At 35.8% G+C, this 21,300-nt stretch overlaps 1 protein-coding gene across 1 annotated transcript; it reads left to right on the plus strand.

Moving 5' to 3' along the window:
- Positions 1–9,793: 9,793 nt before the first annotated feature.
- Positions 9,794–17,361, plus strand: LOC115982010. Its single transcript, XM_031104480.1, has 4 exons — positions 9,794–11,381; positions 12,312–12,883; positions 12,985–13,204; positions 15,832–17,361. The coding sequence occupies exons 1-4, from the start codon at positions 10,125–10,127 to the stop codon at positions 17,179–17,181; spliced, it is 3,399 nt and encodes a 1,132-aa protein (XP_030960340.1). The 5' UTR covers positions 9,794–10,124; the 3' UTR covers positions 17,182–17,361.
- The last annotated feature ends 3,939 nt before the right edge of the window (positions 17,362–21,300 follow it).

Below are 21,300 nucleotides of genomic sequence, written 5' to 3' on the forward strand. Positions count from 1 at the left end.
AACACCCTTCTTCAAAATCAATTTAAACAAAACCTAAATTTTTTCACATCTCCCTTTGTCTCACGTTTCTGCCATCCTCTTTCCCAGATTCAGTTTCAAAATATTTAAATTGACCTCTCTAATTCCATAGCAGAATTCATTCACAGTACCCCATCCACCTTCCTGATATTTCTTATACTATCTATAGCTTTCTAGTTATTAAAATAATTAAAAATCGCTGGTAAGGGGAGACTAGTCTGTACAACAACTGGTAAATTGGCCACAAATACATCAGTTTTTCCGCAACTCTAGCTGGTGGTGATGCATCTCGCGATGGAAAGCTCTATGAATTGAAGGTGAGCACAGCGTTTACCAAAAAAAAAAAAGAAAAAAAAAAAGAAGGTGAGCACGGCTAGTGAGGCATAATTCCTATCTGCCCTGCCATTGGGATTTACTATTTTAACTTCTTTTATACCATTTCGTCAGTGATGGAATTAAATAGTATTAGATTGTATTTTATGAATTTGAGGAAGAGGATGGCAGACGTGTGAGACAGATGGAGATGTGGAAAAATTTGGGTTTTGTTTTAATTGATTTTGAAGAATGGTGTTTCAGTCTTTTAACTTTGTTTCATCTAAGTAAGAAGTATGTGCTTGTCACATATAGTAAAATTCTGTTAAATATAACGGCAAAAATAACAACAGGGTGCAAAGTGTGATAAGTGTGATAGTTTAAGGTACAAAGTATGCAATCGGATAATTTAGGGTGCAAAGTGTAATCTAGTGCATAGTTTAAGGTGGTAAAGTGTAATTTTCCTTTTAATTATTAGCAAAGAGAATCCACTTTGGTGTCCCAACAGTGAGCCAACAAGGCCACATTTAAAAATAAAATAGATCGGCCCAAGCAATTATTTGCTTAAACTGGGTTTGAAAATGGTTTTAACTTTTAAGCAATTATTTTTTCACTTTACCATGTAATTTTTATTTATTTATTTTAGAGAAAGAACCATGTAACTAAGTATATAAGCAACTAAATTTTTCTCAATATATATATATATATATATATATAAAGAAAAGCAACTAATAAAGTTTATCCAAACAATAGGATAGACTTTATATATATACAACACATATATGTATACAACTATACATCCCATATATGCATTCTTTCTTGAAAAAAAAAAATATATATATATATATATACATTCTTTTTTTATAATAAAAATGGAAAGTGGGACATATACGGAATAGGAGATATATATATATATATATATATATATATATTTATATATCATAGATTACCCAAGGGCTCTAGTGAATGTGAAGTTTTTATGCTTAAGCCAGAGTGCCCGTCAAATCTTGCTCATAATCCAATTTTTAAATGTTTATTTTGGTAAACCTAATTATTAAATGTTAATATCATATTTCATAATCTTTTTAGATCATATAAGTTATGATTAGTATAACATTATTTTTTATTATTATTATTAATTCATCATCTAAATAATTTTTTTATGTATACTATACTATTCACATAATCCCTCATATATATTATTTATTTGTAATATTGGTTCTATACTATTCACATAATCCCTCATATATATTATTTATTTGAGAAAAACATAATCACAAAATAATATTGGTTCAAGAGAGTTTAAAAAAAAAAAAAAAAAATTGTTTTAGGGCTCTGCAACTGCAATAGAAATAGCAAATTTAGCCCAAGTCCAAGTCTTTGCTTGGAGCATTTAATTCCAAAAAAAATTATGGTTAGTTTTGGAGCATTTAATTCCAAAAAACACATCCATAACATGAATAGTAGCTTCGATTCCTCACAAACACATCCAAAAAACCTTTGATTCCTCTCTTTTCTCAACAATAAAGAGGTAGTGCTCTTGCACTCTTTTTCCTCTCATTGGTCTTAGGACCTTAGATTTGAGGTTCTAAGGGTGTAAATGTAGCTTTTTAGCTACAATCTACACATTTTGCCTTGTCTTTCTCCATAACATGATTTATTACTTTCCATAGTATATCTTTGCTTTGTTTTCTTGCTTCCTAGCATGTTTTATAGCTTTTATAGCATGTCTCCTTGCTTTCTATCATGTTTTATTGCTATGATGATGTTGGCCTAGCCTTCTTGGGCTAGGATATGCCTAAATATTGTGTTTGTGCTTAGATCCATGTGCTTAAGTGCCTTTTAGCATGCTTATGCTTAAATCTATATCTTTGTGTGCTCCATGCCATATTCATGTGTTTAAATATACATGTTGGTTGCCATGCCATGTGCTTCTAAAGCCTTTTTATCTCTTGTTATGCATTTTTCTTATGGTTTGGCTATTTAGATAGGGTGTATATCTAGATCTTGTGGTCTAGGCCTACATCCATACTCTTAGGCCTATATCAAAGGATTTGGGTCATTTCCTTTATGCATGTGTATGCTTGCTTATTTCTATGCTTTATATTCGTGTTTGTCTATCTAGATATAGGCTTTGCCATGCTTTGTACCCTTTGTGGGCTTGTGCTTGTTGGTCTTTGAGGCCACTTGCTTGTGTGGTTGCATCTGTCCCTCTTATGGCTTGTTTGGGTGTGGCCGCTTGTGAGACGCATCTCTGTGATGTTGGTGTGCTTGACACACACCTTTCTCCACTGCATGCAATGATTTTATGCTTGCCTTGTTTGCTTTATGCCACTCGTTTGCCTTTCTTTGCTTCTTTGCATTTTTGCATGCTTGCTTACATATTCATGCATGAGTCTTTGCTTGCTTGTGTCATCAAGCCTAATTCCTACTATATCGTGCTGGTTCACACCCATCTTTGATACATGAGACCCCGAGTCCCTTGTAGGAATTTTGCTTGATGACACGTGTGTTGTCCATACTCCAATCTCATGGAACTATGAACACCTGATCCAAACCTACATTTGTCCTCCTAAAACACCCTCTTTGTTTGATAACATGTTTATTTTCCCTCATTTGGCTCTCTTTGATAGTTTGTCCCTTAGCATGCTTTCCTTCTAGCTGTTTCTTTGTTCGTTTGCTGGCTTGTTTCCTTTGTCACTGCATGTACATGTTTGGAGCATGGACACTTGGAGCAAGGGCACGACTTCCTAGGTGCAAGCAATAAGGGCAAGGATGCAAGTAAGAGGATGCAAGCCCACAAAGCACAATGTTTAGTAGATTAGGAGGCCTAGCCTCCCCAAGCAGTTTTCTCTCTCCCTCTCTTCTAGCCTTTTCCCTAGAATATTGTATTAGGGTTCCCTTTTCCATGTACCCTTTTTCTTTCTTGCTCCTTGCTTGGGCCGCATTCCCTGAGTATGGCAATGTCGGTTTTACATTTCTTGTACCTTGCTAGGCCATACCCTTGGGATGTTGGCAATGTCTGTTTTACTTTCCTGCTCTGTGTGATCACATTGTGTATGATGTATGTATATTTATATATGTTTGTATAGGGGTTTGTGCATTTTGTATTATGGACCCTCGTGGCTATGTAAGTGACCCTCAGGCCTTGATAGCCATGAGTGCTAAGACCTTGTAGTGTGGGAATGTGCCTAAGGCATTTGCTATAAGTGCATGCTCACACTATATTGTGTGCATAATCATCGGGGTGTGATCATCCATGTCACCAAGTGACATTAGTTTCCCTGTGTATGCGACACACATCAATATGCTTGATGCTTTGAGGGGCTCCGACTCATCCTAACATGAGCATGTTGGTACGCATCGTATACACAGGCATGAAACCCTACTAGTGCGTCATAGCACACCAAACGTGAAACTTTGTAAGATTTTTGTCTTGAGAATGGGGCATCCCCATTGCCGTATTCTCATGGCCAAAGTTTGGTGAGTATAGCGTTTTGTATGCTATGATGCACTTGAGGTGAAGCACTGCCAGATTTCTACCACGAAAATAAGGCGAAATGCTACCAAATTTTTGCGGTGGAAATTTGGCACCGATTCCAAAACACACTAGGGAAGCATCGATCGAGACCACACCCTTTCTGAGACCAAACCTCAAAGCCCAATTAGATTAAAGCCCCGAAAGCTAATGCCAATAGCTCAATTTTGAATTGCCAATGTCCGAAAATTAAGATTTTACCAAAACAAGGGACTGTCCTTGGACAGGCATTGTGGGGTGCCTAACACTTTCCCCACATGTAACTAGACTTTCGAATTCAAGAATCAAAATTTTTAATCCATCCATATTAGATTAGGAAAACGACATTTTTCTTAGCCTAGGATTAGTAATAAAATCAAATAGAGTCAGGTGATCAATCACACCTTAGAAAAATCCAATGATTGGTGGCGACTTCACTTACCTTTAGTAAATCCATTAAAATTGACTCATTTTCTAGTCACACACCAAAGGTACAACTGTCCTCCACAGCACCCTTCCAAGCTCTCAAGCCTGAACAACATTCTTTTAGGTGCATGCCGAGCATCGCCTCAATGGGTGGTTGAACCGCCATGAGGCATTGACACATTGTACAATAGAAAGCCTTATGTAGGAGTGATATGTGTGAAATAAAAGTAATAGGAGTGTACTACAAGTACAGTACATTAGGCCCAGCCCAGTGGGTTAGATTGACTTATACACTAACAAAGTTTATTCTCAAAATTTTAGAGTCACTACGAATCCCTAACCGACAAATCAAGATTGGCCATATATATATATATATATATATATTTTAAATTACATACATAATTCTATTTTATTTAAAGTAATACTCTTAGTTACACTTAATTGACATATATTTTTTACTAATCCTGTTTGATAAGGGCATTTTCATCCAATAAAGACTTCCTCATCCGTCAAGACGAACGAACATCGCTCATGGATCTTTGGCCAGTAACTGTCCGCTTCTTAAGTGGTTCGCTAGGCATCACCTAGTTAAACTAATGGTTGGCTCATGTGTAAAGACCATTCAACGAAGGACTACATGTGACGACAGAGGAATATGTTGGGCCCCACGAAACCCTTGCGTAATGATCACTCACATACTAGCAGATGGAACAACCATGCCGACAGACAAATGACCATACTGATGAATGAATGACCATGCTAACGATTGAGCCTGATGGGTCCCACCAATCTTTGCTTATTCCTCCCTCATGAGTCTCTACATGAAAATAACTTGCACACCATGCCCAAAGACCCTACTACACGTTCATATTTTCTCCAAGATTTTCCACATAAGGAAAAACCCTTCATATAAGGGATCTTGATTAGGCCCTACACCACTATATAAGCACCAGACCTCCACCTCTTCAAGGTACGCAGAAAATCCCTAGCACTCACACTATGGAGTTCTTGGTGATTATTCTTTTACCGACTTAACCTTTAGAGGGTCTTTGGCCGGCACTCCACTAGTACTCTTTGTTGGTTTTTAGTCTTCTTGTTTCTCAGGCACCTCATTGGAGCACCTGTGGACAATCAACTCAATGCAATTTTTGTTCATCATCATTATTAATGTTAGTTTGGTCTTCTTCTACCCTTTTTTACCCTTAGTTTGAATCAACTCACATTTTCTCATTAGTCTTCCATTCAAAATAAAGTGATTAAATTTTAGTCTAGTTGTTAAACTATCATAACCCTTCTCATTTTTCCTACCTTTGGAACAACTATGAAAAAAATATATGATACTAAGCATAAACAAATGCAAAGTTTTCAAATGATCAAAACTACTCTTTAACCCTTCAAAAAAGGTTGAAATACCTCTAAAATCTCCAAATGGCCAAAATACTTTCAAAACTTCCAAAATACCACTCAAGACCTTAAAATGATAAAAAAACCTTTAGAACCTTTAAATTACAATTTAAATATATCACAATTTAGTTCACTACAATTGCTACATTTTAATCCCTGCCTAAGTGTTGTTAAAAAAATAAAATAATATGTACAAATTTACAGAATTTACAAGAAGTTGACATTTTCCCCAATTCCATCATTTCTTCCTTCTTATTACTCTGATAACAAAACAAAAAAAGAACCTAACAAATCAACTAATTCAAAATGAAAAATTTATGCTCCATTTGTTTCGACATAAAATATTTTACATGCAAAATATTTTACTGAAAATATATTCATTTTACAATGTTTGGTTTGCATTCCTGAAAATACAAAAAAAAAAAAATGTATGTTTTAGCAAAATGAAAAAAAAAAATTTAAGAATCTCATAACCACCTAATTCGGCAAAAACCAACCCACCACCACTCCCCTAACCACCTAAACCACCACATTTCTACATGAACCCCCCCACCACCACCTTAACACTCCACTGACAACTCAAATCCACAAATTGGAGAAGGAAAAAAAAAAGGCCAAAGTCAGCCAACCACCCACCATAACCCACAAACCTTGGCCCATAAACCATTCTAACCACCCACATACTTAGCCATCACCGTGACCCACAAACCATCCCAGCCACCCACTGCAACTCAAAAACCCAACCACCCACCACAACCCATAAACCAGCCAAAAAGCCTAAACCAATAAACCCATACAATGGTTAAAAAACCCAGATTTGAGAACTAGTGGGTGAGTTGACAACGATGGAGGTAGGGTTGGTGTGATGGAGGATAAATGAATCGATGGAGTCAGAGTCAGTGTATGGTCGAACTAAAAAAAGAATCGGTGAATTTGAGTGGTCGAACCAAGAATTGGTAGGATTCCGTGTGTAGCCGATGATGAGAGCTGTCGGAGATGAGTGGCACCACAAACCTGAGAGTGGTTTGGTGGCTCTGGTTTGTGGTGGTAGAGTTGGAGTCGACGATGGCAGAGGTGGAGCTGATAATAAGAGTCGTGGAGATGAGTGGCATCGCGAACCTAAGAGTGGTTTGGTGGCTTTCGTTTGTGGGAAGGGAGAACTTGAGAGTGAGGAGGGAGAGAGTCGTGGGAAATAGCGTGAGAGGTGCTAAGGGAGAGAGAGCATGAGAAGGACTTTGGTTTAAATGAGCGAAAGCATCGGGGTGAGAGCAAGAAAGCAAATGTAGAAATTGTTTTACCAAAATTTTAAGTGTAAACTATTTTACATAAATTTTCCTAGTTGATTTTGTTGACTAAAATATTTTACTACAAAACAATCACTATAAAATGGGAAAATATTTTCTTGAAAATATTTTATATCAAAATAAATGGAGCGTTAGAAACAAAAATATCTAAATTTTGACTTAATGCAATGTACCAATAAAAATAATAATATATTGAATGGACATATGATGAGATGCATAAAACCCTGGATCTACATCATTAAATTCATAGATCTGTCTATGATGAGATTTCAAAAGTCTAGATCTACATGACTAAATATAGGTGAGCACGTAAATGTATAAACATATAATTGAACATATGGTAGTAGATCTAAAAATGTAAAAACTATATCATTTTGTGAAATCCATAAATCCTAAATCTAAATGAAGAGAGTACTACCTGCACTCAAAATATGAATTATGATTGGTTGATTACCATGAGGTGGATCTTGGCTATCTCTTCACTCCAACAATGCAATTGATCATGGATTGGTTGACATCTCAACCCATTACTAATTTTCTAGAAGGATGCAGTAGTGACCAAATTTTCTAGAAGGATGCTTACCTTCGAAGTGATGCCATGCACGGGTCTTCACTTACCTTCGAAGATGCTTGATGCAAGGGATGATGCTTATGAACTTTTTTTTTCTTTTTTCTTTTTTTGAGAAGTGATGCTTATGAACTTAAGTGGCAGGTGCGTATGGTGTGTGCATAAAATGTGCCAAGAATTAAGAACTAGTATTATGCTTGTATGATACATGGCTTAATTAAGATTTGTATATAAATTAAATGAAACAATATTCTTCAATGGGTAGGACTAAGATACAATACTTAAGTGTTATTCCTTAAATTCTCCTTTTAAAATTCTGCCACGTGGATTTTTTCTTATAAGATGAAAGTATATTTTTTAGTAAAGTAGTTACATGGCTAAATCTTAAGAGATGAACCCAAGGAACAGCACTTAAGATACTGTACCTAAATTTTGTCATTCTTTAATGACACTACATAAAACTAAAGACAAATTGTGTACATTGAGATAATGATTATTTGAGTTTCTCAAAAAAAAAGAAAAGGATAATGATTATTTGAGAATAAAAATCAATATGTAAAGAAAAATTTCAACCTCACTCTTTTTATATTCCTCTATTTTCTAAAATTTTGTAATTTTAAGTGAGACTAATGGGGGCCTCACAAGGTGTTTGGCAATCTGTTGAACTGGGACAGGGCCTTTTGTATAACTGCACTTGACCAGTTAACTCTCCTGGGCCTTATTTGATAGACCTTCTTTCGTATAAGTTTAACTCATCCGGCTAAAAAAACAAGGAAAGGAAGAGATTTTTCTGATTTCTCTATAAAATCATTTGAATAAAATCAATAATAGTAAAAGTATCTAATACTAAAATATGCATATGACCTTATTCCTAATGAACTTCAGCAAATATAGATAGTTGAGCATCTCCAATAGCTTCTTTAAGGCCAATTTTAGAGCATCAATATCCCAAAAACCCACTCCAATGGCTTCTCTATAAGTAGAAAATACTGTAGCTTTTACTATTCATCCATCAAATGTTTTTTTTTTTTTTTTTTCTATTATAATAATCAGGTATTAAATAAAAAAATATTGGAAGATGTATAATTGTTAAAAAAAGAATAAATAATAAATAATAAATGAATGAAGAAATAATATTTAAATGAAACAAAGAATGAGATAGAGAATCTGTTGGAAAATGTTTTTGAAAAAGTGGAGTTAAAAGATAAAAGTCATTGTTCATTCTCCAAATAGTACAAAAATTTGGAGAATCTGCTGGAAATGTTCAAGTTTGAGTAGACAAAGCATTCTTTTTGTACACATTTAATTTTTAGCAAAGAGAATCCACTTTGGTGTCCCAACAGTAAGCCAACAAGGCCACATTTAAAAATAAAGTAGATCGGCCCAAGCAATTATTTGCTTAAACTGGGTTTGAAAATGGTTTTAACTTTTAAGCAATTATTTTTTCACTTAACCATGTAATTTTTTTTTATTTTTTATTTTATTTTAGAGAAAGAACCATGTAACTAACTATATAAGCAACTAAATTTTTCTCAATATATATATATATATATATATTTTTTTTTTGATAGGATATATATATATATATATAAGCAACTAATAAAGTTTATCCAAACAATAGGATAGACTTTATATATATACAACCCATATATGTATACAACTATACATCCCATATATGCATTCTTTCTTTAAAAAAAATAATATATATATATATATATATTTATATATATATGCATTCTTTTTTTATAATAAAAATGGAAAGTGGGACATATACGGAATAGGAGATATATATATTATAGATTACCCAAGGGCTCTAGTGAATGTGAATTTTTTATGCTTACCTTCTCACTATGCTTAAGCCATAGTGCCCGTCAAATCTTGCTCATAATCCAATTTTTAAATGTTTTCTTTGGTAAACCCAATTATTAAATGTTTTTTTTTTGGGTAAACCCAAATATCATATTTCATAATCTTTTTAGATCATATAAGTTATGATTAGTATAACATTATTTATTATTATTAATAATTTATCATCTAAATAATTTTTTATGAATACTATACTATTCACATAATCTCTCATATATATTATTTATTTGAGAAAAACATAATCACATAATAATATTAGTTCAAGAGAGTTTAAAAAAAAAAAAAGAAAAAGAAAAAGAAAATTGTTTTAGGGCTCTGCAACTGCAATAGAAATAGCAAATTTAGCCCAACTCCAAGTCTGTGGTTGAGCCATACAAGCATTTACAGCCAATTAAAAAAAAAAATTTGTTCAAGTTCCACCTACTCCTATTGTAGCAGTGGCCTCCTTCCTAGTTCTAATTCTCTTCGCAATATGCTGCAGCAATACCATTGGCTAGATCAACAATCCAACGGCTCCAATTCGCTCAAACACGTCACCCATTTCCAAACCCCTACTCCCAAAAATCTCCCAAATCTCCCACTCCAAAATACTCTATACTCCGGAGCCAAAGCTTAACGAAGCAGCCAGCCGTGACTCCTCTCCTCTCCGGACTTAAAAATAAATCTCAGATCCTTTTCTTCAATCTCAATCTGATTCCGGCGAGCCAAAATGATGCCGCCGGAGCTCCAACCCCGGTCCTTCCGCCCTTACATCTCTTCCTCCATTAGCGCTCCTTCTTTCTCCTCCTCCTCCTCCTCCTTCAACAATGGCTCCCCTTCTCCGTTCTCCTCTCCCGACTCTAACCCTAATCAAAGATTCCCCACCACCACCACCTCCTCTTCCAGATCGCTCAAAAACTCTCGATTCTCAGCAACATCCTTCGCCTACAACGCTCGAATCGCCATCGCCCTCATCCCCTGCGCCGCCTTCCTCCTCGACCTCGGCGGAACCGCCGTGCTCGCCACCCTAACCGTCGGCCTCATGGTCTCCTACATCCTCGATTCCCTCAACTTCAAACCCGCCGCCTTCTTCTCCGTCTGGCTCTCTCTCCTCTTCTCTCAATTCGCCTTCTTCTTCTCCGCCACCACTTCTCTCCGCCAGTCCTTCAACTCTCTCCCTCTCACTCTCCTCTCCGCCTTCCTCTGCGCCCAGTCCAACTTCTTGATCGGGGTCTGGTCTTCTCTCCAATTCAAATGGATCCAAATCGAAAACCCTTCCATCGTTCTCGCCCTCGAACGCCTCTTATTCGCTTCCGTCCCCTTCGCCGCCTCCTCTCTCTTCACCTGGGCCACCGTCTCCGCCGTCGGCATGCCCAATGCCGCTTACTATCTCATGGCCTTCAATTGCATCTTCTATTGGCTCTACTCCATTCCTCGGATCTCATCCTTCGCCTCCAAGAACGACGCCAAATACCACGGCGGCGAGGTTCCCGACGATAACTTAATCCTCGGCCCCCTCGAAAGCTGCTTCCACACCCTAAATCTCCTCTTCTTTCCTCTCGTCTTCCACATTGCCTCTCACTACTCTGTCATTTTCTCCTCCGCCGCGGCCATCGCGGACTTGTTTCTCCTCTTCTTTATTCCCTTCTTGTTCCAGCTCTATGCGTCCACCAGGGGCGCGCTTTGGTGGATCACCAAGAATCCTAACCAGCTGCATAGTATCCGCGTCGTCAATGGCGCCGTTGCTTTGGTTGTTGTGGTGATTTGTTTGGAGTTTAGGGTTGTTTTCCATTCGTTTGGGAGGTACATTCACGTGCCTGCCCCGTTGAGTTACCTTCTTGTGACTGTTGCCATGCTTGGAGGTGCTTCCGGAGCTGCTGCTTATGCTGTGGGAATGATTTCCGATGCTTTTAGCTCTGTCGCTTTCACCACATTGGCTGTGATAGTCAGTGCTGCTGGTGCAATTGTTATTGGATTTCCTATATTGGTATGCGATTCACTCTTAACATTGTTGTTTCAAGTTAAAAATTAATAGAATTGCAATTTACTCTTTAGAGATATCTTTAGCTGATTTGAAAGGTACATGAAAAGATTACACGATACACTTCAAAATCAAACTTGCCATTATTACGTGCTTTATCAGGATTAGGCTATTTTAAAGTTTTTGGTAGCATTATGATGTTTTATGTCTTGTAAGAAAAAAAAAAGGTGTGATGTTCACAATCTGCCTGGTGTGTTACTGATGCTAATTGTTAGTTAAATATTATTTGAATGCAGAGAATATTTGAAAACGTTTGATGCATCTAAAGTTATTGTTGGTTTTCAATCAGTTACATTCATCTTTGTAGACATAATGGATGCCCATCAATGAAGCATGCCTGATTAGGTGCAATTAACCTTTTCCAGTTTTCTTTGAAAATCAAGGTGGCCTAGTGTTGGTTGTGTCTCGCTGATGGACCAATGCTGACACTATCAACTAAAATGTTTTGAGAAACATGGAAAGTCTGTTTTCTAAATAAATAACTGCCTATGTTGTATGTAATAAACATGTGGGTACAAAACTGACTGTGAGCCAGTGATTTTTAACTAGCTAAAACTCATCCTTTCGACTTTTAGCACCGTCAAGGCTTTAGTGTTATCCAATAGCCACTGGCCCACTAGTACCCAACGACTTTTGCTACTTGGGGTGGGGCCAAAAAGATTTATTTCCTTTTGTTTTTTTGGATCAGAAGTGTAAGTAATGCTGGAAGAAAATTCAATTTCAGATTATATATATATTTTACTTTGTTCATGAGCATTAGAGCTGTTTGGGATCAAGCCCATGGTTGGGCACTGTCTACTGCTTGCTTATATCCCACTGAGTGAATATGGGACTTGAAGCATACATGGTTATATATTTCTTTCTTTAATTTTGCAGTTCCTCCCGCTGCCTTCTGTTGCTGGATTCTATTTGGCTCGATTTTTAACTAATAGGAGCCTGCCATCATATTTCGGCTTTGTTGTGCTTGGTAGCTTGATGGTTACATGGTTTGTGATGCATAATTTCTGGGACCTTAATATTTGGATGGCAGGCATGTCCCTGAAATCCTTCTGTAAATTCATAATTGCAAACGTTGTCCTGGCCATGGCTGTTCCTGGTCTAGCTATTCTACCCTCAAAATTTCATTTTTTGATTGAGGGTTCTTTAATCAGCCATGCATTGCTACTATGTTACATTGAGGATCGATTTTTCAATTACTCTAGCATTTACTATTATGGATTTGAGGATGATGTGATGTATCCAAGCTACATGGTTATTGTAACTACTTTTGTGGGTTTGGCTTTGGTGAGAAGACTATCTGTGGATCATCGAATTGGACCAAAGGCAGCTTGGATTTTGACTTGCCTCTATTCTTCGAAGCTGGCAATGCTGTTGATTACGTCAAAATCCGTAGTATGGATGGCAGCTGTTCTTTTATTGGCCATTTCTCCCCCAGTGCTTCTTTACAAGTATTTATTCTGTTGCATACTTCAATGATTTCAATTTTTCTCAAAACCTCGTAGTCTTAGGAAATCAACCTTGTTAATTCTTCACTCTTTGGACTTTGTAGGGATAAATCAAGAACAGGCTCAAAGATGAAACCTTGGCAAGGTTATGTTCATGCTGCTGTGGTTGCTTTATCTGTATGGTTTTGCCGAGAAACAATTTTTGAAGCCCTCCAATGGTGGAACGGGAGATCTCCATCTGATGGTTTACTTCTTGGATTTTGTATTCTCTCTATGGGAATGGCTTGTATACCCATAGTAGCACTCCACTTCCCTCATGTACAGGTAAGCATATTTTTTCTTTTGCAGTTGTGTGGTTTTTGTTTATTCTTATTCTATAAAATATTGTTTACAGCCAGAGTGGGGGAAAATATTAACAATCTGTTGCTGAAGCAAAATAATTTGTGCAGCTAAACATTTTCCACTTCCCATTCAGATTCATAGTATTTATGTTATGATTCTTCAAATTCATCTTCCATATTCTTTGTTTTTGTTTTTGGATAAGGAATAAAGTTTTTTAACGAGGAAGATCACTTCATGCTCACAATGACGAACACAGAATGTCTTAAAATATTATAAAAAAGAGAGTCTTGGAACTCTACAAAAGAATTACAATGAGTAAAACCCCACACTCCAGACCAATCAGACAAAGTACGTATTAGCACAGATTGCAGTTGCTCTTGAGAGCTCTCAAAATTCTCAAAAGTGTGTTTATTACCTTCCTTCCACATGATCCACATTAAACACGACGGAACAAGGTTCCAAATGTCTGATGAGTGTTCCCTTAACCAATTCCTCCAGCCAAACAATAAAGCTATTACCGTCCAAGGCAAGACCCAATGAATCCCAATCATCTTAAAGATGACACTCCACGTATTAAAAGCAATTTTGCAAAGTAGCAGCAAATGGTCAACTGTTTCCGCACTGCACTGACACATGCAACACCAACTCTTGATGAGAATCTCACTAGGATCCTACCCCAAACTGCTGTCCATATGAAGGACACTCGCTTAGGTGCCTCAATACACCACACACTTATCCAAGGAATTGGATTGGTGCTACGGAATGCGTTGCAATAGGACCCAAAATCAAACTTCCCACTCCCCTTCAAACTCCATTATCGCACCCCTTTCCTCTAGGCATTTGAGGGTAAATGTGGCCTAGGAATGAATTCACCAACTCTTAACTCCCAATCATGAAAATCCCTATGAAATTGCACATGCCAACTCTTACTCCCTCTATTCATATTGCTATCTAAACAATCTGAGACTAAAGCATCTTTGTTGGATGAACAAGCATATAGGTCAGGGTATTTACATTGTGAGAGCCACTCCAATGATCATACCAAAACCTTAGATGTGTACCCTCCCCAAACTCAAAGGATACATGCTGAGAGAAGTTATTCCAACCCGCTCTAATACGCCAAAGACTACATCCATGGGTCCCTCTACTTGATTGCAAGGACTATCCTCTACCTTCCACTTCAAACTTCAAAGCAAACACTCAACGCCACAGATTGAGTATCTTCATGCCTAAAATGCAATAACCATTTCCCAAGTAAAGCTTGATTAAAGAGCCCTATCCGCTTGATTCCCAAACTTCCTAACTCAATAGGTGAACAAACCATATCCCACCCCACCATAGAATATTTGAACTCCTCCACTGAGGCATCCCACAGAAAATTTCTCTAAAGTCTCTAGCCTATTAGCCACAAACATGGGAATAGTGAAAAGAGAGAGGTAATAAGTTGGTAAGCTTGAAAGTCTTCCATATTACTGAGGGCATTTGATAAATTTCTATTGATAAGGTTTTAGAATTATGTGCAGATATCTGGAACATTAATTTGGACACAAGTATTACATGGAGAATTTTTTTTTTTTTTTAATTAGTAGTATTTTTATTGAAAAGACATGATGTATACACAAATGTTCCTAAAGAATTACAAAGCGAAAAAAGCAGGTTCTTAAAAAAAAGAGAGCCTATAACATTTACAAATGAATGCTCATCACTAGTATCAAGAGTATGGGACCACTCAAACAAAACTCTCAAAAAAGAATATTTCAACACCATAACTGAAATCTTCACACCCTTAAAAGTTCAATTATTTCTCTCCCTCCATAGAGTCTACATTAGACAATGTAGCTATTTTTCAAGCGAATGATGCCATGATTACCAACACAACTCTTCCATCCAGAAAGTAACTCTCTCAGGCAGCACCTAGTGAACCCCAAATGTTGAAAATATGATAGACCACAATTCTTTGGTGACAACACAACTAATTAATAAGTGGTCCACTGTTTCACTACAATTTGCACATACAACACCTATTTTCATAGTTATAGCTCTCCACATAAGATTATCACATGTAAGGATTGTGCCCCCTGTCAGCTGTCTAGACAAAAAATGTCACCTTTTTAAGAGCCTTCACATGCAATATGCTCCTCCATTGGAAAGACACTCCATTGGAGCCTCTGAGAGCACTTAATAGGAACAAACATTGAAGTTACCGTTGCTCTTCACCCTCCAACTCATCTGATTTGTGTCCTCACCTCTTAGGAATAGAAGATATCAAACATTACTTGGTGAAACAATATCCTCAATCTATCTTATGAGATCGCTTAACCTGTTTTTTCAGAAAAATTCCTTAGGTTAGTTCTTTTTTTACCTTGGACCATTTATTTTCTTGGAGAGTGAAATTATTACCATTCAGAAACTAAATTAATAGTTATTCGTCAAAAGAAACTAATTAATAGTTATTCGTCAAAGAAACTAAATTAGTAGTTACTTTGGAAATCTTTGAAGGTTTGACGTTGTGAGCAGAAAACAATCACATGATGTTCATTTTATTTGAGTCCTAATGATGCAATGTTTTAAAAGAAAAAACTAACCACTCTTTCTCCTTCCCTGTGCAGTCTGCTAAGAGATGCCTAGTTTTGGTGGTGGCAACGGGTCTTTTGTTTATCCTAATGCAACCACCAATCCCATTGTCATTGACTTACCGGTCTGACCTCATCAAAGCTGCTCGCCAATCCGCTGATGACATCTCTATCTATGGATTCATGGCCACAAAGCCTACATGGCCATCTTGGCTGCTTATTTTGGCAATTCTGCTTACTCTAGCGGCTGTGACATCCATCATCCCAATTAAGTACATGGTTGAGTTGAGAGCATTTTACTCCATAGCCATGGGGATTGCTCTGGGTGTCTTCATATCAGCTGAGTACTTTCTTCAGGCTGCTGTCCTGCATGCCCTCATTGTTGTAACTATGGTATGTGCTTCTGTGTTTGTGGTCTTCACTCATTTCCCATCTGCCTCAAGCACGAAGGTTCTACCATGGGTATTTGCTCTTCTTGTGGCTCTCTTTCCTGTGACATATCTTTTGGAGGGACAAGTGAGGATCAAAAACATCCTAGGAGATGGTGGATTTGGAGACATGGGAGAGGAAGAGAAGAAGCTCACAACTCTGCTGGCTGTTGAGGGGGCAAGGACGTCTCTTCTTGGTCTATATGCAGCTATCTTTATGCTTATAGCTTTGGAGATAAAGTTCGAACTTGCCTCACTTATACGAGAAAAGGCTCTTGAAAGGGGTGGAATTAGACATAATCAATCTGGTCATAGCAGCTCCTCTACTTTTCCCCCAAGAATGAGATTCATGCAACAGCGTCGGTCTTCTACTGTAGCAACCTTCACAATCAAGAGGATGGCAGCTGAGGGAGCCTGGATGCCGGCTGTTGGTAATGTAGCTACTGTGATGTGCTTTGCCATATGCCTTATCTTGAATGTCAACCTCACAGGTGGATCCAATCGTGCAATATTCTTTCTGGCACCTATTTTGCTTCTTCTCAACCAGGACTCCGATTTTGTTGCTGGATTTGGGGACAAGCAAAGGTATTTCCCTGTTACGGTAGTCATATCAGCTTACCTGGTTGTGACAGCTCTGTACAGCATATGGGAAGATGTCTGGCATGGGAATGCAGGGTGGGGCCTCCAAATTGGTGGGCCAGATTGGTTGTTTGCGGTAAAGAATTTGGCCCTCCTTGTTCTTACGTTCCCCAGCCATATCCTTTTCAACAGATTTGTGTGGAGTTATAAGAAGCAGTCAGATTGGATGGCATTGATCACGTTGCCCCTTAATCTGCCATCTGTTATAATTACAGATGTGCTTAAGATTAGGATTTTGGGACTTTTAGGAATTATTTATTCCCTGGCCCAGACTCTAATCTCTAGACAACAATTTATCTCTGGATTGAAGTATATTTAGACTAATACAAACTCTGTACAATATGTATTGGCAATTTTCAAGTGAAGAATTACAGTTCAGGTTTGTCTTGCACTTCTTTTACTGGTCCTTTTATTAATTGGGCTTTTGTCTTCCCAAAATTCCTGAACTATGCACTTTCATTTGAGTTATCTTAGTTTAGCCCTTATACAGACTGCTGAAGATATAAGCTAACCTTCCAAACAAATAAATGGTCTTGGTTTCTTGTTGTTTGGCCTTTTAGTGTACCATTTTTATTGAGCATAGCGGGTTGTACACTGTACATTGAATTCCTTCCTTCTGGCATGACCGAGTCAGAACCAATTACTAGTGTGAAACCACTAGGGCTGTAAACAAACCAAGCCGTTCATGAACAACTTAGGCTCAGCTCAATAAAAAGCCCGTTCATGTTCATTTGTTTATAAATAAGCCGAGCCTGAGCTTTAGTTTTAGGATTGTTTGATAAACAAGCTGAGCTTAAGCAAAAAAAAATTGTTCGTGAACAATAAGACTCGATACAAAACATGTCGAGCTTAGGCTCATTTATAGCTTGATATATATTTACTAAATAAACTCATTATTATGACATCACACATATGTTTTGGAATGTTAATTTATAACTTGTTTTATTCATATATGTTTTGGAATGTTAATTTATTTAGATTTGTGAAGATTATAGTTGCCCGGATAACAAATATAGATGTAAAATTTGTATTTTAAACAATTATACTCAAGCTATAGAGAATGAATGATGAATTGATGGATTTAATTATGTAAAGTTGTAATTTGAACAATTTCTAATCACAGGTGGAATTAGAAGCATGATAAAATGAGTATATATATATATATATATATATTTTTTTTTTGTTTACTTGATTTTTGGTGATGTAAGCATTTGATAATGCAATTTTTTGGATCCTAAGCTAAAAAGCTTAACTTGAGCTTGAGTTTGAATTTGACATTAAGCTTGAGCTTGGCTTGACTAATTAATCAAACCAAGCCAAGCCAAACTCAGGCTTTTTGACATTCTCATGAGCTTAAGTTCAAACATTATTTTTAGGTATGTCTCAAGCTCGAGCCAAGTTTGAGCATTTAATTTTTTTTGATGAGCCAAGCTCAAACACGACACTACCCGGCAAAACTTGACTCATTTACAGCTCTCAAACCACTCACCTGCTTTGTTGTGACCTATGAGTGAATTGACTGGTTAATTTATGAGCAATATGACTGGCTAGGTTGTGCATTGCTGATTTTTGTTATTTTTAGTTTTAGATTTTGCGAATCTGAAATTATGATTTTGCTGCTGTTTTTGTTACTCAAAAATGTTACACAGTTTTGACTTGATTTTAGTTCTTTTTCAAGGCACATGAAAGTCTTTGTTTGTCTTTGAAATTTAAATTGTTATGGTATATTGTGGATAATCACATTTACTGAATATTTGATACAAACTACAAACGTATAAAATAAAAATACTGCAAATCTATGCCCTATATGAGCGCAATGACGCCAGGAAAGAGCCGTAAAAGGAGACACTGCAATTTTATTTGACGAATTTCACACTAGAAATCCTGTGGGCTAAGTCATTAAGATGATCTATCACTCTTGCCATGCTTACCAAATATTTAGATGACCTGTCATTCCTGCTGAATATTAACCAAATATTTAGAAGATCTATAATTCTTGCTGGATATCGAGGTGGTTGGGCATTAAAAAATCACTAATTTATGGAGTGCTCATATGTTTTTGTTTTTGTTTTTGTTTTGTTTTTTGTTTTTTTTGTTTTTTTGGTATTCTAAAATATACTTAATGAATAACTTACAGATTTAACAATAAATAGCAATCAATTGTTATGAAATTTTGTACGTGATTAGCCCATAATAGTTTTGATACAAAACGTTTGTGATCAGTAGGAAAATATAACATTTGTAAACGATCTTATTATTATTATTATTTTTTTTTTTATAAGAAACTATCTCATTATTGATATGGGACAAAATGAATATTTAATAGGGATTAGACGTTGTATTGCTCAATACCTCCTTTTTTTATTGTGAGGGGAGGGGCATGATGATCATGGTTTGCAAAATCCACTTTTGGAAGAAATAAACTTCTTTCCAACAAGCATCATTAAGTATTAAGGTGATCTCTTAGTCTTTTTGAATATCAAGATGATTAGGCATTAAAAACTCACTAGTCTTTTTGAATATCAAGGTAATTAATGAATTTAATGTATCACATCTAAGATACTATATTCAAGTTTACCCTTAATAGTAAATAGAAATTAATTGTTTTGAAATTTTGCATGTGCCAGTATTGGCTTCAAAACACGCCTAGGGAAGCTTCTAAGGAAGGCTCAATTTCAATTTTGTTAAAGCTAAGTTCATATGGAACTCATCTATAACTTCTACTATATATAAGATTATTATCCATTGTATAAAAAAAGGCACACCTTTTACATCAAAAAAAAAAAAAAAAAACCAACTAGGCAAAATATTTATTTCTGCTTGCCAACTTAGATTTATCTGCTTCTCTTTTTCTTTTATCTAATCTTTTGTATTTTTTAATCTTATATATCCATGTCTTGACTTTATACTAATATTTCCTTTTTCTAGTTTTATTTTTTCTAAATTGTCCATACTAAAATGTTGTTTTCTCATTCATTTGAGATTTTGTTATGTATCTCTAACTAGATTGCACACATGAAATTCTATTCATCTCTTGTGTATGATAAATTTTAAGGTGAGATTTTCTCCAAAATTGTACTTTGGAAATTTCTAATATTGATTTCTATTGTTTATGTTCACAAGAAAGGTAATTTAAAATTTTTATAGAACTAAGACTTTAGCTTTTGAAACATCCAAATTTGAAGTTCAATAGTATTTTTTAAGGAATGCATCATTTATAAATTCTACCCACGTTACTTTTGTCATACCACCAGCCGAAGGGCATTTTAAGTTTTAACTTTTTAAAATGTCAAACTTATATTCCTTTTATTTTCATGGATGGATAAAATTTTGTTTTTGTATCATCACGTATTTATATTTACAATGGATGAGAACTTTTATTTCTTTCATTTTCAAGTTTTGATCGCAAATGTGGATGGAGGATTTGGTTCAGTGGTTAAATTTGAGTGCAGATATCCCATGTGTTGAACATGATATAGCTCACAAGACGGGTTCTAAATTATTTAGTCGAAGACTCATTTTGCTTATTTCATTGTGCTTCAAATTTTGAAGTCAAAATCTTGTCTTGTGGGAAGGTGAGTAATGTGGAAACTGGAAACCACCAGTTTAGACTAACATTTTCATATATTCATGACACTTTCTCAAATTATTAGATCAAGTGTTAATTCATAATTGTTAGTTATATATCGATTGTAGTAGCAATTATCAATACTTACATAAAGAAGAATCAAATTTTGGTTTCAAAACACATTTAGGGAAGCTTCCAAATTAACTTTAGTTTCAGTTTTGTTAAAGTTAAATTTATTTGGAACTCATCTATAACTTCTACTATATATAAGATTATTATCTATCAAACCAAAGAAGATATAATTTTTTCATCTCAAAAGAAAGTGAAACAAAGAAAGAACAATAAAGAAGAATCAAATTTTGGTTTCAAAACACATTTAGGGAAGCTTCCAAGTTAGCCTTAGTTTCAGTTTTGTTAAAGCTAAATTCATGTGAAACTCATCTATAACTTCTACTCTATATAAGATTATTATCTTTCAAACCAAAGAAGATATAACTTTTTCATCTCAAAAGAAAGTGAAACAAAGAAAAAACAATAAAGAAAAATCAAATTTTGGTTTCAAAACACATTTAGGGAAGATTCCAAGTTAGTTTTAGTTTCAGTTTTGTTAAAGCTAAATTCATGTGAAATTCATCTATAACTTCTACTATATATAAGATTATTATCTATCAAACCAAAGAAGATATAACTTTTCCATCTCAAAAGAAAGTGAAACAAAGAAGAACAAAATAAACAAATAGGCAAGACATTTATTTTTGCTTGCCAACTTAGATTTATTCGCTTCTCTGTCTCTTTTATTTAATCTTATTTATCCATGCCTCCTAACTTCATACTACCATTTTCTTGTCCTATTTTTCTTCTAAATTGTCC

Source organism: Quercus lobata, chromosome 3, assembly GCF_001633185.2.
Source record: "Quercus lobata isolate SW786 chromosome 3, ValleyOak3.0 Primary Assembly, whole genome shotgun sequence".
In the NCBI taxonomy this organism is placed as follows: Eukaryota; Viridiplantae; Streptophyta; class Magnoliopsida; order Fagales; family Fagaceae; genus Quercus; species Quercus lobata.